Source organism: Leptinotarsa decemlineata, unplaced genomic scaffold (assembly GCF_025532065.1).
Source record: "Leptinotarsa decemlineata unplaced genomic scaffold, Ldec_3_MD MMD2_P_RNA_scaffold_6, whole genome shotgun sequence".
NCBI lineage: Eukaryota > Metazoa > Arthropoda > Insecta > Coleoptera > Chrysomelidae > Leptinotarsa > Leptinotarsa decemlineata.
In genome coordinates this window covers 11081655-11103036 of record NW_027412533.1, presented here as the reverse complement: position 1 = coordinate 11103036, position 21382 = coordinate 11081655, and the positions used below count along the sequence as shown (strand labels likewise).

The following is a 21382-nucleotide window of genomic DNA, read 5'->3' as shown; positions in this document are numbered from 1 at the left end:
GAATGCCGGCTATTTGATACTGCAGCGTCGGCGCTCCTTGGCCGGGTCGTAGACCTAGTCGGCTGGTTGAACGTACTTATTCGGTACGTAACTCCTCCCTCCTAAGATGAAGTTTTGGATGGGACAAACAAAACTTCTGGAGACTGTTGGGGTTGTGCGGCATCCTTGGTATTTTTCTTGCATCTTCTGAACTTTTTCAGACAAATATAAATGATCCCTATAATGGCGAATATATATAAGGGAATCGTCCAGGGGTGGTGGCTGGAAGAAGTTGAACCTGTTAAGTCTAGGGGTTGAAGTCTATTTCCTTGGAGTTGCACTTCACGTAGTTCGTCAAGTGAGATATCGTCGACTTGGAGTTTGGTTTTTTCGATTTTCTGTTCGTGTATTGTAATTTCAGGAAGAAATAATGGTTTTCCCTTGGTTTCTCCCTTCTCGTTGGTGTATCCATGTCCGGAGGTTTCGATGCTGCATTGGTATGGGATTTCGATGAGGAAGGATCCTTTCAGCATCACAAAGTCGGTTTCGTCACATCGGGTTTGGACTTTTTCTTGTTGAGGGAATATGGCGATATAATTCGATTCGCTGACTTCCTCGATTAAGGGCTTGTTCACCACTATGGTTGCTGTTTGGCATACGGCTTCGTTATATTTTACTTGTAAAATTGAAAAAATACAATCGCTTTCCTGGGTTCCATCTATCAGGTAGTTGTTCGGGCACAGGTAGTTCGGGTTCAGATAACGACATGGTCCAGAGTCGTATTGGAACATATCATTACTCATTGTGAAAAAGGAGTTTTTTGGAATAATTGTGGTAAAATTCTGAGTGGGTATTGAATAAAGGTGGTAATGTGAGAAGGTTTCGGGATGCACTAGAGGGATATGCAATGCAAAAATTAGTTTTGTATTCGAAAAATATGCGTCAACAGGTGTTATATCATATTGTTTATAGCTGTCCTCGATTTCTGAATATACCAATTGATCTTTAGAATGATACTTCAGAAGCGAATCGAGTATTGATTTTATATCGTCGATAGATATTATACTATGATGTAAGGTGCCAAGTTTAGCGAAAGAAATGGCGTTTTCAATATTGGTGAGAATTGAAAGTAGTGTATCCAAGTTGAATTTTATTTGTGTATATGTATCTAATAAGGACAAAAAATGTGTGCTATTATTGTTAAGCTCTTCGATACTTTCTTTGATCACATTCTGATTATGAATCATGAGTGAAAATGTTTTATTGTTATTTTCAAGTATTTTGTGAATTAATGATATTTGTTGATTCAGAGAATGAACAATTTGATTTTCGTTATTTTGTAATTTTTCAATAGCTGCGTCGTAACGCTGGGCGTCTTCCTGATCTAAGTTACCGGAAACAAATTTGACAATATTTCCAAGTCCATTGATCAACCCTCGTTTTTTTCGAATCGCTAAGGGGTAGATTGATTGGAGTTTTTCTTTAACTGATTTCAACTGGAAGTCTATATGTTGTTCGGTGTATTGATGTAAGGATGTAAGGTAGGTTGAACTGAGGTCTTTCTGATTCATGAGTGATGATTTTATTGCATTATAATGATGAGTCAGTTCTCCGATTTCTTCTGAAATTGGCTTGAAATCAATATAATGAAGAAAGGTGTGTGTGGCTACTCTAATTTTTGCTGTCCCTAGTAGAAAGGGCAGGATCCCTGGGTTGTCCTTCAGGTTCGTTATTTGTACGTTCTTTGATGATGTTAGGTGGATTATCGTCAAGAGTAGGAGGGTCCTGTAACAAATTCGACTTTGTTACGATTTTTCGGGGTTTTTTGAAAATGTTTTTGTGGTAGGTATTACGTTTTGTTTTTAGTTTCAGTCCTTGATCGGTAACAACAGTTTCTTTTATGAATGGAACGTTCAGTTTTTTTCCACGAGTTTTTACGTTATGTCGATAAACTTCGCCATCTTCAGGATAGCTGACCGGATTTTCGCGAGTGAGATTTTGTTTTTCTATTATCTTTTCTTTTTGTTGTTGGGAAGTCTCGTGAATGTAATTGAAAATCAATTGAGTTCTGTCTTTGTGTTCCTGAATATAATTATTTAGAATTTCGTGGTTTATATCTATATCAAATGGATCTTTTGTATCGATATGTCCACTCACAATATCTATTGGTTTTTGTTTTGTCAAGGAATGTATGGAGTGGTTATATCCAAAAATAGCATAAGGCATTAGGCTCGTTACTTCAGAACGGGGATTTTCAATTTTCAAAACCCTCAAATGCTCAAGCAAGGTTGAATGAAGGCGCTCTACGGGGGCGTTACTAGTTGAGTTTTTTGGGGTGATGAAATGAATGTCAATTTTGTGAAGTTTTGTGAAGTCAGTCAAAGTAGAGTTTTTAAATTCTGTTCCACTATCGGCTATGATTTTTAGTGGTAGTCCGTGGAACGACATGAATGTGATGAGACTTTCGACAATAGAGGAAGCGTTTGCGGATGTAAGAGGAAAAGCCTGTGCATATTTAGAAAAAGTATCTATTATCGTAAGGAATTTTTGACCGTTGGCTTGAAAAACATCGATATGAACGATTTCAAATGGTTTTTTGGGTGTTGGTGTTATTTGAAAATTTATTTTTGGTGGGTTTCTATCATATTTAGATATTTGACATACTTCGCATTTGTTGATATAATTCCTGACATGATTAGCAAGGTTGGGCCAATAGTACTTTTTCTTAATTTGTTGTATGGTTTCTTGAATTCCGCGATGGTTTGTTTTTGTTTCATGATTATAGACTAATAGTTCTTTCTGTCTGTCATCGTTTGTTATATTTTCAAGTTTCAAATTGCATTTAATTAATTTGAAGTTGTGGTTTTTGAAAGTTTGCGTCACTAGAGTGCAAAGGTTTTCGTACATTTTGTTCGATTCGTCATCATTGAAATAAAATGCATAAGTTTTTCTAGGCTGACCAAAATCACTGAAAAATTTTATGATTGGAGAAAGGTCATTGTTTACTATGTATATGTTCCATATTTTTTTTATGTTTGGTTCCCATAGCGTTTTTCTGGTTGTTTTTCTTGGCAAGGTTGATTTTGATATGTGGATTTGATTTTGAAAGACATTGATAGGTGATTCACTTGGGTTGATTTCTTGTACGGGATTTTCAGCATTTGTATGTACAGTTACATTATTTTCTTCGGGTTCATCAGGTTCCTCGGGGTTTGAAATCAATTCTTGAATCATATTTTCTTGTACTGAGCTCGATGTGTCGGTTTCTACTCCGATTTCGGCTTCGTTCGGGGTTTCGTCAAGGTTGTTAGATAATGAGATGTTGTCTTGTTCTGGATGTTTCTGTGTAATGTTGAATTTTTTCATATATTGTAAAAACGGGGAGGTTTCTTCAATATCTTCTAGATTTGTCCTCGCACTGCATGGCTGTGGTTCTACTTCATTGGCGTGGATTTCAATTCTTGAGAGGGCGTCTGCATTGGTGTTTTTTTTTTCTTTTTTGTACATAATTTGATAGTCGAACTCTTCTAATTTCAACTTCCAACGGACGAGTCTTGAATTTGGTTCTTTTAAAGACATCAGCCATTGAAGTGGTTTGTGGTCAGTATAAATAAAAAATTTTCTACCAAAAATGTAGGGCCGGAAATACTTCGTGGCCCATACAATAGCCAAAAGTTCTTTTTCTATTGTGCTATAGTTATGCTCCGCGTCGTTCAGTGTCCTAGATGCATATGCAACGGGACGGTCAGAACCAATAGGGCCCTGTGATAAAATAGCACCAATTGCCGAATTTGAGGCGTCTGTAGTAAGGTTAAAAGGCTTGTCAAAGTCTGGGTACTGTAATATTGGGTCATTTGTCAGAAGAGTTTTGCAATGGTTGAAAGCTTTGATGAAATTTTCATCATGCTTGATTATGGCGCCTTTTTTCAGACAAAGTGTAAATGGTCTTGTAATTTTGGCAAAGTCTTTTATAAATTTACGGTAGTATCCCAAAAGTCCAAGAAATGATTTTATTTGTTTCGTAGTTGTTGGGATGGGATATTGCAAAATAGCTTTGATTTTATCCGGATTTGGTTTAACACCTTCTGATGTTACAATGTGCCCGAGAAAAGAAACTTCTTTCTTGAGAAATTCTGATTTGTCAACTTGAATTTTCAAGTTTGTTTCGCGTAGCCTCTGAAAAACTTTTTTCAGGTTGATTATATGTTCTTGTAAGGATGTTGAGTATACAATAATATCATCCATGTACACTAAACATATATCATTCTGGAGACCTTTCAAAACTTCGTCCATCACCCTACTAAGGGTTGCTGGGGCGTTTCGCAACCCGAACGGTACCCTCAGGTACTCGTAATGGCCATTCTCGACATTGAAGGCTGTTTTTTGAATATCTTCCGGGGCCATCTCTATTTGATGGAAACCACTTGCCAAATCTAATGTAGAGAAATACTGGCACCTGCCCAGTTTATCCAATACATCGCTTATATTTGGCAGCGGATACCGGTCTTCAATGGTTTTCTCATTGACTTTCCGGTAGTCCACCACAATCCTCCATTTCTTTTTCCCACTGGCGTCCGGTTTTTTGGGTACTACCCAAATAGGTGAAGACCAGGGCGAATTACTAGGTCGGATAATATTTTGATCTAGCATTGAATTTATCTTTTTCGCAACTTCTGCCTTATGGATAAAGGGATATCTGTAAGATTTAGTGTATACAGGAAGCTCATCTTTCGTTTTTATTTGATGTTTGACTATATTTGTGAAAGTAAGCTTTTCTCCTTCACGGTGAAAAATGTCTGAATATTTTTGGCATAATTTGACAATGTGCAGTTTTTCCTCATTATTCATATGCTCAGTTCGAATGAGATGTCGGATGTCATGTTCGTCTGTTTGTAAGGGGTCAATATCTGCATGGTAAAGTTCATAGTTTTGAACAGAAAATGAATATGTATTGAGTGGCTCAAACAATTCAATTTCGCAATTTTGATCGTTCGGATTTTCTAGCTCTACCATAGCGTATCCATTATTGGCTCTAGTTAGTGTTTCTCTGATGAAACATCCATTGATTTTTGTAGGGGGTACGATTATATCACCTGATAATTGATTCACAGGGATTTTTATTTTGGTCCCTGTGTTTGGTTCTAGTTCGACAAAAAATAATAGCTTTTTCTGGGTCTCATAGTACTGAATGTAGAGTTGAGAATTTGGAGTATATAAAATTGAATTTGAGAAATCGATTTTGGCATTCATTTCTTTAAGTATATCTAACCCGATCAATCCATCGAAATATTGATGAAATTTAAATAAATGAAACTTCAATTTTTGCTCTGAGTTGAACTCTTCGAAAGATGGAATGCTAGCACAATAATCACGCTGTGATTGTTGAAAAACTGATGTAACTACGAAGGGTTCTTTAAAAATATTTTCAGAGTAATACATTTTTGCAATTTCGGGATTCAGGAAAGATTTGGTTGCTCCCGTATCTATCAAAAGTTTCATGGGTGGATTTTCGATTTGAATGTAAGGTAATTCTTTTTTGTCATATATGGTATTGAGGTCGATTATGTTTCGTTTGGGTTTGGCCCCGTTTCGTGAAAATTTTGATCGTCAGTCTCGTCATAATAGGAGAATTGTTCAGTTTCGTCAACGTATTGTTCGTTTGAAAACTCTCCCTGTGGAAAATCACATGTTTCATAGTCTTTATCGTATTCAATATTATGAAGTTCTTCGAAGACGAAGTTACGTCTCTGATTTGGATTATTCTGGAAGTGATTTCGAATGGGTTGTTGAAAGGAAGGTCTATTTTTCGAAAAATTCTGGGTACTGACAATGCTCATCGGGGTTGGTTGGGAAGTGGATGGCCCATTGTTGGGTTTCCAAACATTTCGCGGTGCTCCGAATACTTGGCTGTTGGTGAAGTATTTTTTTTGGGGCACATTTTGACGGGGTTGTATTTGAATTGGTCCTCTAGGAAATTGAGGTTGGTTAGAAAAATTTTGATTCTGTTGCAGTTGTCGAGGAATATTTTGTTGCATTTGGGGTCTGTTCGGCTGAAAATTCTGAGACTGTTGAACAAAATTGAAATTTTGGGGATTTGATATGGTTGGTGACTTTTGAGGGGTGAAATTGAATTGAGATTTTTGTAAATACCGAATGTTGTTATCTTCGATGATATATTGTTGTGCTTCAGCTAAATTATTCGGTCTCATTGATCTGATCATTGAACTTTGGGGTTCTCTCAAACCAACAAATAATGTATGCAATGCATGTGAATCATAGAGTAATTTTTTGCTTATTTTTACTTGCTCGTTTACCTCGTGTAAATTAACATAGTTATGGAGAAGATTGAGCATAGAAACAACTCTTGAAAAAAAATTTAGTGAATTTTCATTTGGATTTTGTCTCAAAGAGCCTAAATCTGATAATAAACTACTTTCATTTCTCTGATCGCCAAAGTGAGTGATCAATAAATTTTTAATGGTGTTCCAATCGTTACTACCGCTAATAGAAAAAATTTCTTCTGCCGGTCCAGTCAATTTGGAAAAAATACTGTTGAGTAAAAGTTTATTTTGTGCACAATTATTATTTGCGGGAGTGGCGTCCCAATAGGTGTTCAATATATCGGTACATGTTGAAATAAATCGATAAAGTCTGCAAGGGTTACCATCAAACTCTGGTATGATTTGCAAAAGTTTCAAATCAAAAACTGGTGTTACTGCCATGATAGAATCGACTATATTTCCTAATTGTCTAGTTTGATTATTATTTATACTAAGAGCTTCTAGTGATTGACTTAAATCTAACTCAATTTCTGCACTGATATCACCTAATGATTCAGGAAAAATTGAGGAGCTTGACATATAGGATCACAAAAGGGAACAATGAGTAACTCACGAAAAATTCCTTTCCATCGTCTGGTGTTGGAGATTTCGGGTACTGGGATCCGCCTCTGGAACCGTAGTTGATCCGATGATGGTACTTTCAGCTTCAGAGTTTTTTCGTTGCCGAAACGACTTATCCGGTTCTTCTCGATGAAGAGTTGAAACTCAAGGATATCTAAATCGATAGATGCCTTCGAGAATCCTACCACGACTGCGCCAATTACGTACTTTAAAGAACGAAGACCGTTTTTAAAAAGACGAAATATTTTTATTTGGACAAGTTGTTCGTACAAAAGTTACATCAAGACTGAATTTTTAATAATGCAATATAAATGGTGAGAAATTATAATGTTGGCTTTTCCTGGAATGCCGGCTATTTGATACTGCAGCGTCGGCGCTCCTTGGCCGGGTCGTAGACCTAGTCGGCTGGTTGAACGTACTTATTCGGTACGTAACTCACGTCAACCCACCAGGCTACCGTCCCGCAATAACAATTTGGGACATGGTCCAGCAGAAGTCTTGTCGCGATCTCTTCAGAAGATATTGAATGCTAACTCTTTTTGGTATTTATATTGATATTAGTTGTCAGGCCATGGTCTAATTGAAAATTTTGACAATACAAGACAATAAGAGAAAATAAAAATTATCTAATAAAAATATTATAGATTACACTTGATGTTAGACAACACTATGAAAATTAATCAAACGGTTCGTGACATAATTACAATATATTTCAACACGGTTCAAAAGTTGTAAGATAGGTATATCGTACATGGCCAACATCTTATCTAATTATCAGTGAATACCTCTTCAGTGACAAACTGCGCAATAATTCTGGAGAAAACTGTTTGAAATTAATTTTCATTAGAATAACGTATAGACTCAATGCCGATTCTGCAGTCATTAATGCACATATTGTTTCAGATAACTTTCAATAAACGACTAAAATATGTCGGTACCGTATAGAATAGCAAAAAAGGGGAAATTTTCCTTGTGTCTTATTTCGAAACATCGAATGTCCGCCTTTGAGGATGACAGTATTCCATGTAAGTGAAATTGGACCACCTTCATAATACACTATATTGTGTAGCTATCCTGTGAATGATATCTGATTCAATTCCTTAACGAATGCTTGGAGTACAAACTGAATAGGAAAAGTGGTTTTTGTACGATTCAATGTTCATATAGAAATAGTTGTTTCGAAACTATTTTTTTTTTCGTGTGATTCAATGTTTATATGAAAGTAGTTGTTTTGAGAGGGATTTATCTTCTAGTTTGTGTATCAAAGTTACTTCTTTGCATGAACTGCACATCTTTCTATAAAGTTTATTTTGAAAGCCAAAACTTTTCTTTCCTGAAAATTATTCTCTCTCAAAAATATATCACTTTCAAATAAAACAAGATTCCTTTAGCTGGGATTGAATCAACTGAGCGAATGAATGTTGTCACGTACTGTCATCGATGACATGTGTAGATTTAATTCATTCGTGACACAAAGTCGTATTTTTATGAATGAGTTGAGTACTTCACCTTAGAATGTTTATATTGATGCTGAAGTGGTAATAAGGCAAGTGCCTTATTCCGAAACATCGGAATAAGGCATCCGCCGTTGAGGACGACAATGCTCCATGTAAGTGAAATTTGACCTTTTCCATACACTATATTGTGTAGCAATCCTGTGAATGATATCTCATTCAATTCCTTAACAAATGTTAGGATACCAAACTGAACGGACTACACATCTTTGTATAGAGTTTATTTTGGAATTAATCGCTATCTTCTCTTCTTTGGATGATTCCCACATTTTTTTATATATGAAGATGGAGAAGTAGAAAGCCAAAAACAGTTCTAACCGTCAATTGGCCATAAATTGTCGATTGGTCCTTATCGACATTTCAAACTGTCAATTTTATCGATTTTGTACAAAAGCAATATATATTTATTATTCGTTTTTCAGAAAATCTGATTTTGAGAGTCGAAATTTCGACTTAATTTCGAAATTTATATTTTTAACTAGAAATTTTTACTATGAATTTTGAAACTTTTTGATTGAAACCAAAATTCCGCGTTGATATTCGTAATAAAAATATATGGCTTTCCTGTATTTCAATAGAAAAAATTACTGTTGAAAATATTCGATTTTTTTGTATTATTTTGTACATTGTATATATTTTAAAATGTTCTCCAAGGAGAGTTTATATACATTATTATACAAGGTATTTTATTTGAAAACATCAAGGAATATTTTCTATTTTTATTCTTCTGCTATTCTAATAAAGCATTTTGATCAAATTTATATTCAAAAACGGAAAAACTCTTTTTTTTTCAGAATAGAACTGAATATAACTTGACACGTGTTTCGATCACCAAGTGATCATCTTCAAGAAGAAGATCAAACCAATCATACTTACAAAGCTATCCTTATTTATACCATAGTTACCTGTTCTATCTGCTAGTCTTAAATTAATTTTACAATGTGTCCTTATATAATAGTCAGGTAAATCTAATAAGTTATATAAAATTAGTTTTACAATATTGCCTTATTTACTAGCAGTAAATTAATTTTACAATGTGTCCTTATGTAATAGTCGGGTAAATCTAATAAATGAAATATTATTTTAACAAACCATATAGTATACTATTAGGTATTGGTCCACCATTTTTATTCATAATATCATTATGTTTACTTATTTCTACACTCTCATAGGCATTTATATGCCTTTTGTTGATAACTTGTCTAACTAATCTTAATGAACTGAAGTCTATGGAATGGTTTTGTTGCAAAATATGATGGGCGACTGCTGATTTTTCAGGTCTTACATATTCTAAGTGTGCTAAGTGTTCCTTATATCTTATTTTAATAGATCTTTTTGTCTGTCCATAATATTTTTATCGCAGTCCTTACATTTAATTTCGTGAATTCCAGCCTTTTTCAAATTCTCAACTTTTGTCTTTTGGACTTCCTGAAAGGTTCTATAGTGTATGACTTGTTTTGAAAAACACCTTCATACCTAGTTCCTTGAAAATCTTTCCAAAGTTGTTCGTGCATTGGTGATGTGGAACTGAGATATATTTATCTTGGTTTTTGTCTTTTTTAAATGTCAATATTTCGTTCATTCTCAACCTAAAGTCCTTATGATATCATCTACTAAATATCCCTCGAGAAACCGTTAGTTGCTCCTATTTCCTGTATTGTACGTTTTTCTTTGTGAATCTCTCATGTGTGATGGGAAAAGTCAAAAGGCGGTGCAGTAGAAAATTCTGCCCAACACGTTTTTGCTGTCCACAGTGATGTGAACTGTCAGGAATAGTACTAGAAATAGAACTGCTGAATGGGTCATATCTTGATGGGCTCAAAACTTTTGTAATTATCGTGGCTTCTAGTTTTGTGGAAGTATTCTCTCTTCAGCAAGCAATCCGAAATAACTTGAATAGTAAGGTCTTTTGTATACGAAAAAAATATTTTGGACACACTTCACAAAATCTAAGTAGAAACTTCAGAAATATTCAAAAGTATAATAAAATAAAAGGTGTTTTTTTTAATGTGAACAAGTTGATATCTATTTCTGTTTTATTTAGAAATGCATCGCCACGAAACCATTGTAAAAAAATTAATATTGTCGAATATGGCCATTTACTAAATTTTATTTGCTTATATGTTTCGGAAGTCGAGATACTTCTAACTAAACAAGTCATTTAAAAAAATCACCCTGTACATGGCTAATTAAAACACTTTAACTAAACCTTTATTCACTGACACAGATAATCCTTCAGATTTCGGTAAAACGAAACTAATAAAAGGTCGTGATGTTCTGCCATTTGAAATGAAACCATTCTCCTACCAAGACAAGGTCAAGGTTGTCGAGATTTCATTGATCTGTAAATGTGTTAAAAGCAAAGGTTGTTCCTCCCTAATAAAGGTAATCGTTTTTTGTATTAATGAAGTTTTATTGAAGTTTCGCATATAGATTCCACCCGCACTGTAAAATCGTTACCTCGAGAAGGGTGAGGTGTTTTCTCGCGTTCATGTAGGTATTCAAAACGTATTCGTCTATGATTCGTTCTGGCGTTGAAACGATGACCTCACATGAATTGTGATTTGAAACGTATTCATTATGGTTCAAAAACAAAATGATTTTTATTTTGAACCACTGGCATTTTGTATTTAGTGTCTATTCGTTTTGTTTCGAGTTTTGTTTTAAGAGCGATTAGTTAATAGAGAACAGAGAGAAAAATTTCGGTTGATTTCTAAAACAAACCCTTAAAAGATATATAAAATACAACTTACCAGAAATTTCAAAGTTTGTAAAAAATGTACTTGTATTTATAACTACACAAATATCGAATTTCAACACTAAAATCGCGATCAGTTCCTGAACTGAACACAGCGGCGATAACCATTACCGCATTTCCCGATTTCTATTCGTCACCGTACCATGACCTCAAATTTAATTTCATGACTCTTCTGCCAATCATGAAACTCGGTTAGTAAAAATTATCCAATACGAACCGTCAAGTCTACAGTCCACGTGGACTAGTTTGCTGCCGGTTCATTTCTATGTATTTGGCCTTTTGAGAATGTCGCCAACTTTAAAATCTGTTTAAAATCTGTTTTTCCGTTAATCAGTTGCCGCCCCCATACGAACGACAACTCTCAGAAGTTGAGAAACTTGTGCGAGCTAAGGACTAACGAGGTCTTACCTTTTAACGTGTGATTCCTAACACGGTTGCAGAATCATTCCAGCTTCAACCAGATACATTCTCTCGAGAAAAATATCTGGTCGAGGCGGGAATCGAACACACGACCTTCCCGATCGTGAGTCGGATGCACTACCACCGCGGCCAATTCCACAACAACAATGTGCACAATATCGTTTACTTCGACTATACAAAGTAATAATAACAAAACGATATGTCTACTGTTCCGAGCAACCTAAACGTTAAGTGAAAATTTGATTTAATTAGTGGATGCCTTAAGTTAACATTTACGGTCAATTTCATTAAAATCGTCAGCATCTTATGAATTATGTTTGTAATGTTCGTACCGTCTCCCACACAGTACCGTTAACACTTTTCTTTGTTCATTCGCACTTTCCTTTGTTAATTCCCGTCCTGCAACTCCACTTTGCACTGTTCAATACATAATTCCGAGTAAATCATGAGTAATCAAAACAAAAACTACTGCGAATCATTCGTTATTGCTCTACCTTTTCCTAAATAATAACATTATAAATTTTAACTATAATTATTTCCAAAAATTGAACATTTATGTAATCAACTTAATACGTAATGTCTATTCCAGAAACGATAGAAACAGCAATACAACAATAAACTTATCCTAGATAGTAATGTTTTACAATTGTCAACATACAATTTTTCAAGATTTATTTGTCCTGTTTATTCTCCTTTTCATTACATGGGTCATCATTCGACACGTTCGTCTGCCCCTCAATTCTTTTTAGGTGGGGTTTTGATCTGGCAAGTGCCGACCTGCCTTACCATCCCTACGACATTTGATCTCGCGGTGTCCAAACCGCAGGCTTTTTGATCTTGCAGGTGCCGACTTGCTTCACCATCCGAAAGTTCGATTTCAGTTGAGTTTCGGCAAAAAAAACGGGTTTCGGTTTAGTTTCGGTGGCAAACCGAAACTACGACCGAAACCGAAACTGCATTCGGGAGTTTTCGAGCTGCGATCGGTTATGTTCAGCGCATTGAATTTCATACAAGCGTCGAAGAAATTTTGCCGCGTCCACGTGCCTAATCGTGTTGTGACTTACTTTGTGATTTCCTTTGTTTATTACGTAAATATTAAGTACCTATTGTGATATTAGGTAACAACTCAAATGAGTAATTTTTTGAATATTATGGAGTTTTTTCCCTATACCAAACCGTTATTTTAACACCTCAATTTAACACTCTAGTAGGTAATAGTCATTACTACACCAAAGGTTCCAAAAGTGCATCACAAGTAATTTAATGTAATTTTTTCTTAATTAAGGGGCTGTTATGTTGATTTGTTAATTTTCAAAAAGTAAAAATGTCAAAGACTGCATAACGTTGTGATTTAAAGATAAGACTGATTATAATAACGTTTTCTTCATTTTTCCTCAAAACATAATTCTTGTAAGGAAGTTTCGGTTTCGGCCGAAACTGAGATCGTTGCCGAAATTCAGTTTCGGTTTCGGTCGTAAAAACCAGTTTCGGTCGGACTCTAGCACGTTCACAGGCATTCAATATCCCTTATCAAACTTTCATATAATGGGGAATGTTCCTCCTGACGAAAATCAAGTAGTTTTCATTAAAAAACTCTAAAACAACGAATTTTAAACTTATTATTTCAACTTTTTTCTTTAAAAAATTATTTAAATACTTAAAAAAGAGGAATGAAATAATGCATTCAATATTTAAAGGGATTCGTTTCTATTTCACCATTTGGCAACATCGGTTATAGCTAATAAAGGACAATGAATCTGTTACCTGAATGAGACAAACAAAGATAACATATTTCAGAGGCGTGCTGTTCTGTTTACTTATGTTCCAAGTTTCGAGACATTCTGTGACATATGACATTTTGTGCACCTAACCTGTCTTCCTCTATATAAATAAATAACAAAACAACTGTTGTTTATGTGGCTTGTGGAGGTGGTATTGAACTATAATTTATATTTTGCCTTAATTGTTGATTTATGAAGATAATTTCCCTTTTTTAAACTGGAATATCTAGCTACGTATAAATTATTTCAACTTGATATAGGCGCTGTTGCCAATATGTGAATTAGAAACAAATCCCTTTAAAAATTGAAACCCAACATTTGAAACATCAATTTGAATACTTTTCGAAGTACATTTGAAAAACTGATGAATTAAACTCAACTTCATTTTGTTCAAACTTGTATTTGCTGTAATAACCCAAATTGAGGAAAATTCCCCATTGTAATATACTTCGCTAACCTTGTTTTCCTTCGTCGCCACTGTAATGTTCCATCTTCCACACAGTAAAGTTAACAATTTTCTTTGTTTAAAATACGCACTTTCCTTTGTTGATTCTTTTAATCTTGAGTAAATCATGAGTAATCTAAAGATAAACTATTTTGAAAACTCTTTCTTTGATTAGATATACTACAATTTTAAAAAAACCTATTTCATATTCCATTTTCTAACTCCGATATCTAGGAATTTAAATTTTCCAGCATACCTACTATGGACTGAACCATTTCAAATTTGAGGTTGAAATTTATAATTCATTATGACTAGTCATAATTTCATAATGATCTCCTAAGTAAGCTAACTTGGTTAGCAGAGCTCGCGTCTACATACCGTCATTTTTGTTCAGGCATTGGGAAAGTGTTTTCAATAGATTTTTTCAAGTTATTTCAAAGATTCTGCCCGTTTCTATGAGTCTACTTTGAATTGTAATATCTTATAGTGAATACTTATTCAATTTACTCGGAATAAGCATAATTTGAATCATGGCACTTTTGCCAACGTCGATTAATTCCCGCAACATAAAAGTGTTGACTCGGGATTCGATGAAGTCGACGAAGGCCGTTTTTGCTTGGCCCGGTTGTAGATATTTATAGTGAATCACACCAGCCGCTGACCACCATACAGTAACCATGGTCTTTTTTTGGTGGGTTTTCGCCTTTGAGAAATACCTGAGTGGTCCATCGGTGTCCAACCACTGTCCTGAATTGTAATTGTATGATGTGCGTACTACTTTTTTATTTATATACTAATATATTGTATTTTATGTCTGTACCAAAATTCACATTAATCTTACATTTCACGTTTACATAATCTGTTTTTTTTTCTGAAAGCCAGACAAGTGATATATTATTATCACTTATCGATTTCCCCATTGTGCTTTATTGTAACTGAATATTTCTTTTACCTTGATATGAATTGTCCAATAAAGCTAATATATGATGTACAACGGAAATTGCTTGTACTGACATGGTCCAATGTCTACTTTGTAGCTCAAATAACCGTACTATTACATTTCAATAAGATGGACGTTTTTGTGGCGATCGAACTTTTATCTGAATACTTCGAGGACGATGTTGATCAAGATTGAATATTTCAATTAAAATTTTAAGTCCTTCTGTTCATTTGCCCTTATCTAAACTAGATGCACAGTCAAATTCAGTATAAATACTGGTGGAAGTACTCTAAATCACATCAACACATCAATATACACGTGTCGGCTCAATTCTTCTCCAGATATTTAATTTTTTTTTACTATCTCATTTCCGCGCTGGCCGCTACTGATATTTCGACAAGTAATTTTTCTTCAGAGTAAGACGATTCACTTATGAGGATCTAACACAAACCTATTCAGATGAAGTCTTTGCCAACTGATAGCCAAAAGAGAAACATTTTTGCAGATCGTCAGATCTGGTAAATACTCACCTAGTGTAAAGGAAAAATTGTATTTGCCGATGCGGACATCTATAGGGTTTTGGAATGCAGGAACTTGTATTAAATAAATCTGAAATCGATTCAGCTTTCTGTCTGCCTTTCGATTTCTGTGCGTAAATTCCTAAAAAAAAACGATTATTATACAGACAAATCAAGACTACGAGGGTTAGTGAAAGAGGGTTGGTAAACATAAATTTAAGTTTACTGCTAAGTATCAGACATCAAGTCATAATAATGTACGGTCTTTTTGTCACCTAATCAAAACTGATGCTATGAAGAAAAATGATTTGAATTCTGTATGTTTGTTCGTAATGAATAACCCCAAAAACTGAACAACCATTTTGTCAGCTGTCTAAAGATGTATGTTTAGTTTGGTTTGGCATTTCAACATGAATAGGCTGTGCAAATTTGTTTTGAAAATTATAGTTCTGTTCGAAATATGTATCGCGCACTACGTCCATTTTACGGTCAATGTAATCGTCCACCAGAGCAATTAATTCGACTATAGAACTATAGAACGTGTTCACACCACGTTTACTCTGAATGATAATACGCATCTACAGAGACGTCGTACAGTACCTACAGAAGAAGTCATTGCTGCTGTAGAGCGTAGCGTAGAGGAATACCCGAATCAGTCTATCCGCCATCGTGCACATGAATCGGATGTATCCATCCACTTTATGGAAGATTTTGCGGAAAGATCTTGCTTTGCGTGCTTACAAAATTCAACTCGTGCAAACCACACGAACACAAATAGCAGAGCGTACATTCAATGAATAGGCCCAAAACAAGATTGCTGTCGATCCTGATGTTCATAAGCGAATTTTGTTTATCGATGAAGCTCACTTTTGTTCCAATGGATACGTCAAAAAACAGAACTGCCATATTTGGAGTGATGAAAATCCTCAAGTGTATGTTGAGATACCATTATATCCAGAAAAACTGACTCTTTGGTGTGCTTTATGGACTAGTGGAATCATTGCTGACTTTTTCGTTCATCAATAGTACAACCATGATGTGCAGGAGCTGTGGTTTCAACAAGACGTCGCAACATGTCACACAGCTCGTGCCACAATTGATTTATCAAAGGAAACGTTCTGTAACCGCATAGTTTCACGTTTCGAACCCGTGAATTGGCCTCAAAGATCGTGCGATTTAACGCCGCTAGACTATTTTCTGTGGAGATATGTGAAGTCGCTAGTCTAAGCCGATAAGCCCGAAACGATTGACCACTTGGAGGACATTCGCCACATTATTGCCGATATACGACCACAAATGTTGGAAAAAGTCATCGAAAATTGGACCTTCAGGTTAGACTACGTCCAAGCCAGCCGTGGCGGTCATATGCCAGAAGTCATACTTGAATTATAATGTCAGAACACTATCTTTCGAATAAAGTGAATTCCATGTCAATTTAAAAATTCATCTTCGTTTTATTCCAATTCCGAGTTCCATACTTCTATAAGAAACACTCTATAAAAAGCTACATTATCAGTGTATAATACAGTCTACGCAGACGCAGGTACCCGAAACAGGTATCTATAGTATAAATAAGGTTAGCTTTATTTCATCAGTTCGGACTTTCATTGTCTAATATAATATAAATTGATTTGAAATCCCTGAAAAAAATTACGAAAATTAACCGAAAATAACAATTTGGGTGATAATCCAAAGACGATTGTGGATACTAACAATCGAAACTTCGTGACATAACTTGATTTGGAATCTTTCAATTTTTATTTCTCATTTTTGTTAATAATATTTTTTAATTTTCAGCTTTTTTTAATATTTCAATTTTTTTTTGGTTGTTGCTAGTATGTTATTTCTTTCTAATTACAGTTTTTTATATTTAATAAAATTGTTATTTTCGGTTAATCTTTTTAATTTTTTTCAGGGATTTCAAATCAATTTATATTATATTAGACAATGGAAGTCCGAACTGATGAAATAGACCACGAAACATTGTCAACCACCTTCAAAGGGATAGCTTTGTAAGTATGATTAATTTGATCTTCCTTTTGAAGATGATCACTTGGTGATCGAAACACGTACCGAGGTGTTAAAATAACGGTTTGGTGTTCGGAAAAATCTCCAGTAATATTCATTACCACACCAAAGGTTCCAAACAGTGCATCACAAGTCAAGAAATACTTTCACGAAAACTCAACACGTGTTTCGCTATACAGTAGCTTCCTCATGCGTGTTCATGCATTCATAGTATGAACACTTCTGAATGTTCATAACTTTCATAGTAAAAACACGCCTGATTGTTCATAATCTCATAGTATGAACATGCCTGAGGAAGCTATTGTATAGCTAATCACATGTTAATCTATATTTTATTTCTAAAAAATGTGGTGCAAAACTGAATTTGGATAGAATGAATGGCTTGATTATTATTAGGAGCTGTAAAAACCAATATGCTCAGAATTTTCTGGATATTTGCTCAATTCATATGTGTATAATCTCAAAGTACAATCCTAGAAACTTCCAAGTGAATCAGACTAGTACGTTTTATTTTAGTCGAAGTCAAAAGTGCAAGAGAAAAACTCAAATATCTCCGAAGCTTCAATACTATGATAAGTTTTTAAGAACGTTGATAATCTTGAGCATTTCATGCACATTACATCGTACAAATTAAATCAATATCTTATGAGTTATCGCAAAATTAAAACTATCGGGCGACAAGAATAAATTCGACACAGTTTCTAAGAACCTTCAATTTACGTAATGAATCATTTTGAAGGTTAAGGTCGAATTTTTTATTTGTCTTCCGTAGTTCTTATCTACTTTGAATTTGAAATTCATAGTTGTGAGAAAATCCTTCTGTTTCTGTGAATTTTATCCAAAAAAAATCTATTTTTTCCGTTAATCAGAAGTTGAGAAACTTGTGCAAGCTAAGGACTTACGAGGTCTTACCTTTTAACGTGTGATTTCTAACACGCTCAAAATTATTATTAGCTACAAGCTAATGCGACACTATTATTGAAAAAACTACGCATATATAGGGACCGAACAGAAACGTCCAAAATTGTTTTTTAGATTGGACATCTTAACTTCTATCAGAATCACCCCTATTCCCCCCATTCAATTCATTTCAGTTTTTGAGTTATGAATTTAATAATGTTCCTATAGAACTTTTTAGCCAGAACGCCCTAAATATTTTTTAACTTTTTTTTGAGAGTTGATTGATAGTTGTGAACATACTTTCGTTAGTTACAAGCTGAATCGATACCATGTTAAAAACAACCGAAATTTCTTAAATATACTGCAAATGAGTTCGAATATACAACTCTTGACATACAAAAACATCAACATCTTCAGTTGAGCCAAGTACCTACCAGGAAAAAACAAGGAAGGATAGAAAACAGATTCCAAAAACAGAAGCGGAGTAAGAAAATATTTTTGAGAATAATAGGAGTTCAAATTTTAGAACAGGTTAAATTCGCCGTTGATTGACTTCATAAGAATTTCATGTAAATTCAAAAAGTAAAAGTTTATATAAATAATAGGCATAACTGTAATCCTGGTCACAACAATATGTCTTGCCACAATCATGTCGCTGGAATTGCAAAGGCTGCTTCTCAAAAGCTTGGAAAACTGTTCCAAACCAGAAAACTGTGCACATCTCAGCAACTTTTGATGCCTTATAAAGCTCAAATTAGATCTTGTTAGGAGTATTGTTCACATGTATGGAGCTCCACCCCAAGCATACCCTGAAGTTGCTGGATTCCATCCAGAAAAAACCATATGCCTGATTGGAGACACAAACATCACTTGCAACCTTGATAGTCTGGAATGTCTGGAACATCGAAGAAAAGTTGGAGATTTTTCTGTCTTCTATAGATACTTTCACGGGTGTTCAAGTGACTTGGCACATTTGATTCCACCAAGAGCGGTACATATCAGAAATACGCGACGGACTGTGTGCTCATCGTTTTGAGATTCAATTCACTACACCTCAACCTTCACTCTTTGAGAACTATTTCATTTAGAGAACTGCGTTTATGTGGAATAAACTTCCTAAAAACGTTTTTCCAAATGAAATTAATTTTCATTTTCTGCCCACAGTGGCGTGTGTTTGAGTATTGAATCGAAAATACCTTTCAAAACTCACAACTATGTTTATTTATTTATTTATATGAAATTGATATTGTCATAACATTTCAATTCGGGATATTCACATATTCAAGAATATATTAGGTATAAGCAAGAATTATGGTGTGTTTTCATTCGATAAATCCGAAGAATCTTCGTCGAATGTTATGACCAAAGGGTTTATAATTTCCTCAACTAAATAGTCTAATTCCCACATGTTGTCCTCATCTTCCATAACATGTTCAATACATTTTCGCCATTTTCCGGAATCGATATTTTTAAGGACTACTTAAAGAATATTTTAACATTTTTTTATTTTGAATGTAGTATTTCTCCTTGAAACGAAACCCTTTACTTAATCTTAAACGAGTTCAATAAGTTTGAGTTAGCAATGATAAGGGGGCATACGCAGAATATTAATAAGTATTTCGTTTCTGTGCCATCTTGTCGACTACATATTCTGTGAATCGAGCTTTGTTGGAACATACTATAGACAATTTTTTTACCATACTTTCATGTTTTCTCCATCTATAAGTTGGTATTTTTTCGATTTTTCTTATCATGTCATAATAATCGCCCAAATGCATTAACTCAATCATCAATGAACCGTCTTCAACAAAACCATTAACACTTCCGATGTGGGTTATAATCAGTTTTCCAGTAGACTTTCTAAAAATGCTTGATGTGAACTTATAACGTTTTTGTCGTGCTACATCTTTCCAACGGTATATCCTTTGTAATACCTAGCAAAAGCTATGTTTGTCAATCACCTATATATTCTAGCTTCGGGAATATGTAGATTTCTTTTGATTCATACAATGTAACATTCAGCCAGGCCGTGAGAGTGTTCATAAAAAAAAATCATCTGCTCGTTCCTTGGCCAGACGCACCGTCGTGGAAAATACTTACTTATCGGAATTCAATCAAACGGGTAAACAAACATATTAGTTCAAATATTAAAATCTATAGATTGCAAGTCATGCAAAATATGGGTTTTCCGTTGAACTAGTGATGCCGGTAGTTTTTGCGAGGGCCACGGGGATCGGTCACGCGAGCCCGTCGAGACGAGACGAGGGGGTCATTCCTCAGCCTTCGAGGCTAAGGATGGTAGCCTAAACAGGGGATTTTTTAAGCGCGTGGTGCGAAATTTAAGGGAAATCGGTAGCGAAATCGTAAGCCGGTAAGCTATTCGCAAAGAGGTTATATATTGTTAGGTTCCTAGTGTGGGTTGTTAAGCTAGAGCTCCGATTACTATTGAAAAAAGGAAGCAAATTTAAAGTTATACACCACTCACCCTGAAGTAAAAGTAAAACTAAAAGTATTTTGAATTGAGTTGGTGCGTTTGTAGTTGTTTGAATGGTTAATGGTAAATTGTTCTTTTTTTATTTCATAGAATTTACACGTTACATTTTTGTTTTGTCCATGGAGTCGTTGTTTTACTTATTTTCTCTCGCACTGAAAAAATACCATCCTCGTAGAGTAAGATAAAGTTGACAAAACAAAAATTAGACACTTCTTAGCCAATCCATCGAGAAGAGACTAGTACGGGAACAGTACTTTAACTAAGATCAAATTCAGTTAGAGCATATCCAGCATTGTTCTGAAACCATATAATGAGAGTGAACTATAAATAGGTATACCAAATGATCAGATTTCAAAAAGACCGGTCTTACTGCGATCGGACGAACCCTACAGCGAGGGGAGTCCAAAGGGTGACAACTAGCTAAATGATATTTTTTTCCAACTGTTGATAGACACTTGAAAGCCAACGTTGTTACAGTGGTGACTACGGCTGGATTATATAGTATATATTCTAAGTTTTGCATTTGGAAAAAATAACCTAGTTGAAAGTTAAGTGGGAAATCTATTTACACTGAGTACTGAGTCGTTGACATTCAAAAGAATTGTATACTCAGTGAGAATTTTTGTATATTCAGAAAGTCATAGATAAACAGAACGAGTCTGAAAATAAAAATGAATCAGTCAAAAGTCCTGGTTTGTTACAC

The 21382-nt window shown here is 34.8% G+C and overlaps 1 protein-coding gene across 1 annotated transcript in view; it reads right to left on the bottom strand.

Annotated features, from left to right (window-relative positions):
• The window catches only part of LOC111516365 (phospholipase A1 member A), a 75644-nt gene that overhangs the window by 53277 nt on the left and 985 nt on the right, over positions 1 to 21382 (bottom strand). The window contains exon 2 of the mRNA XM_074169964.1: positions 15270 to 15399. Within this exon, the coding sequence (XP_074026065.1) occupies positions 15270 to 15399 (130 nt within the window). The remainder of the gene's footprint in view (positions 1 to 15269; positions 15400 to 21382) is intronic.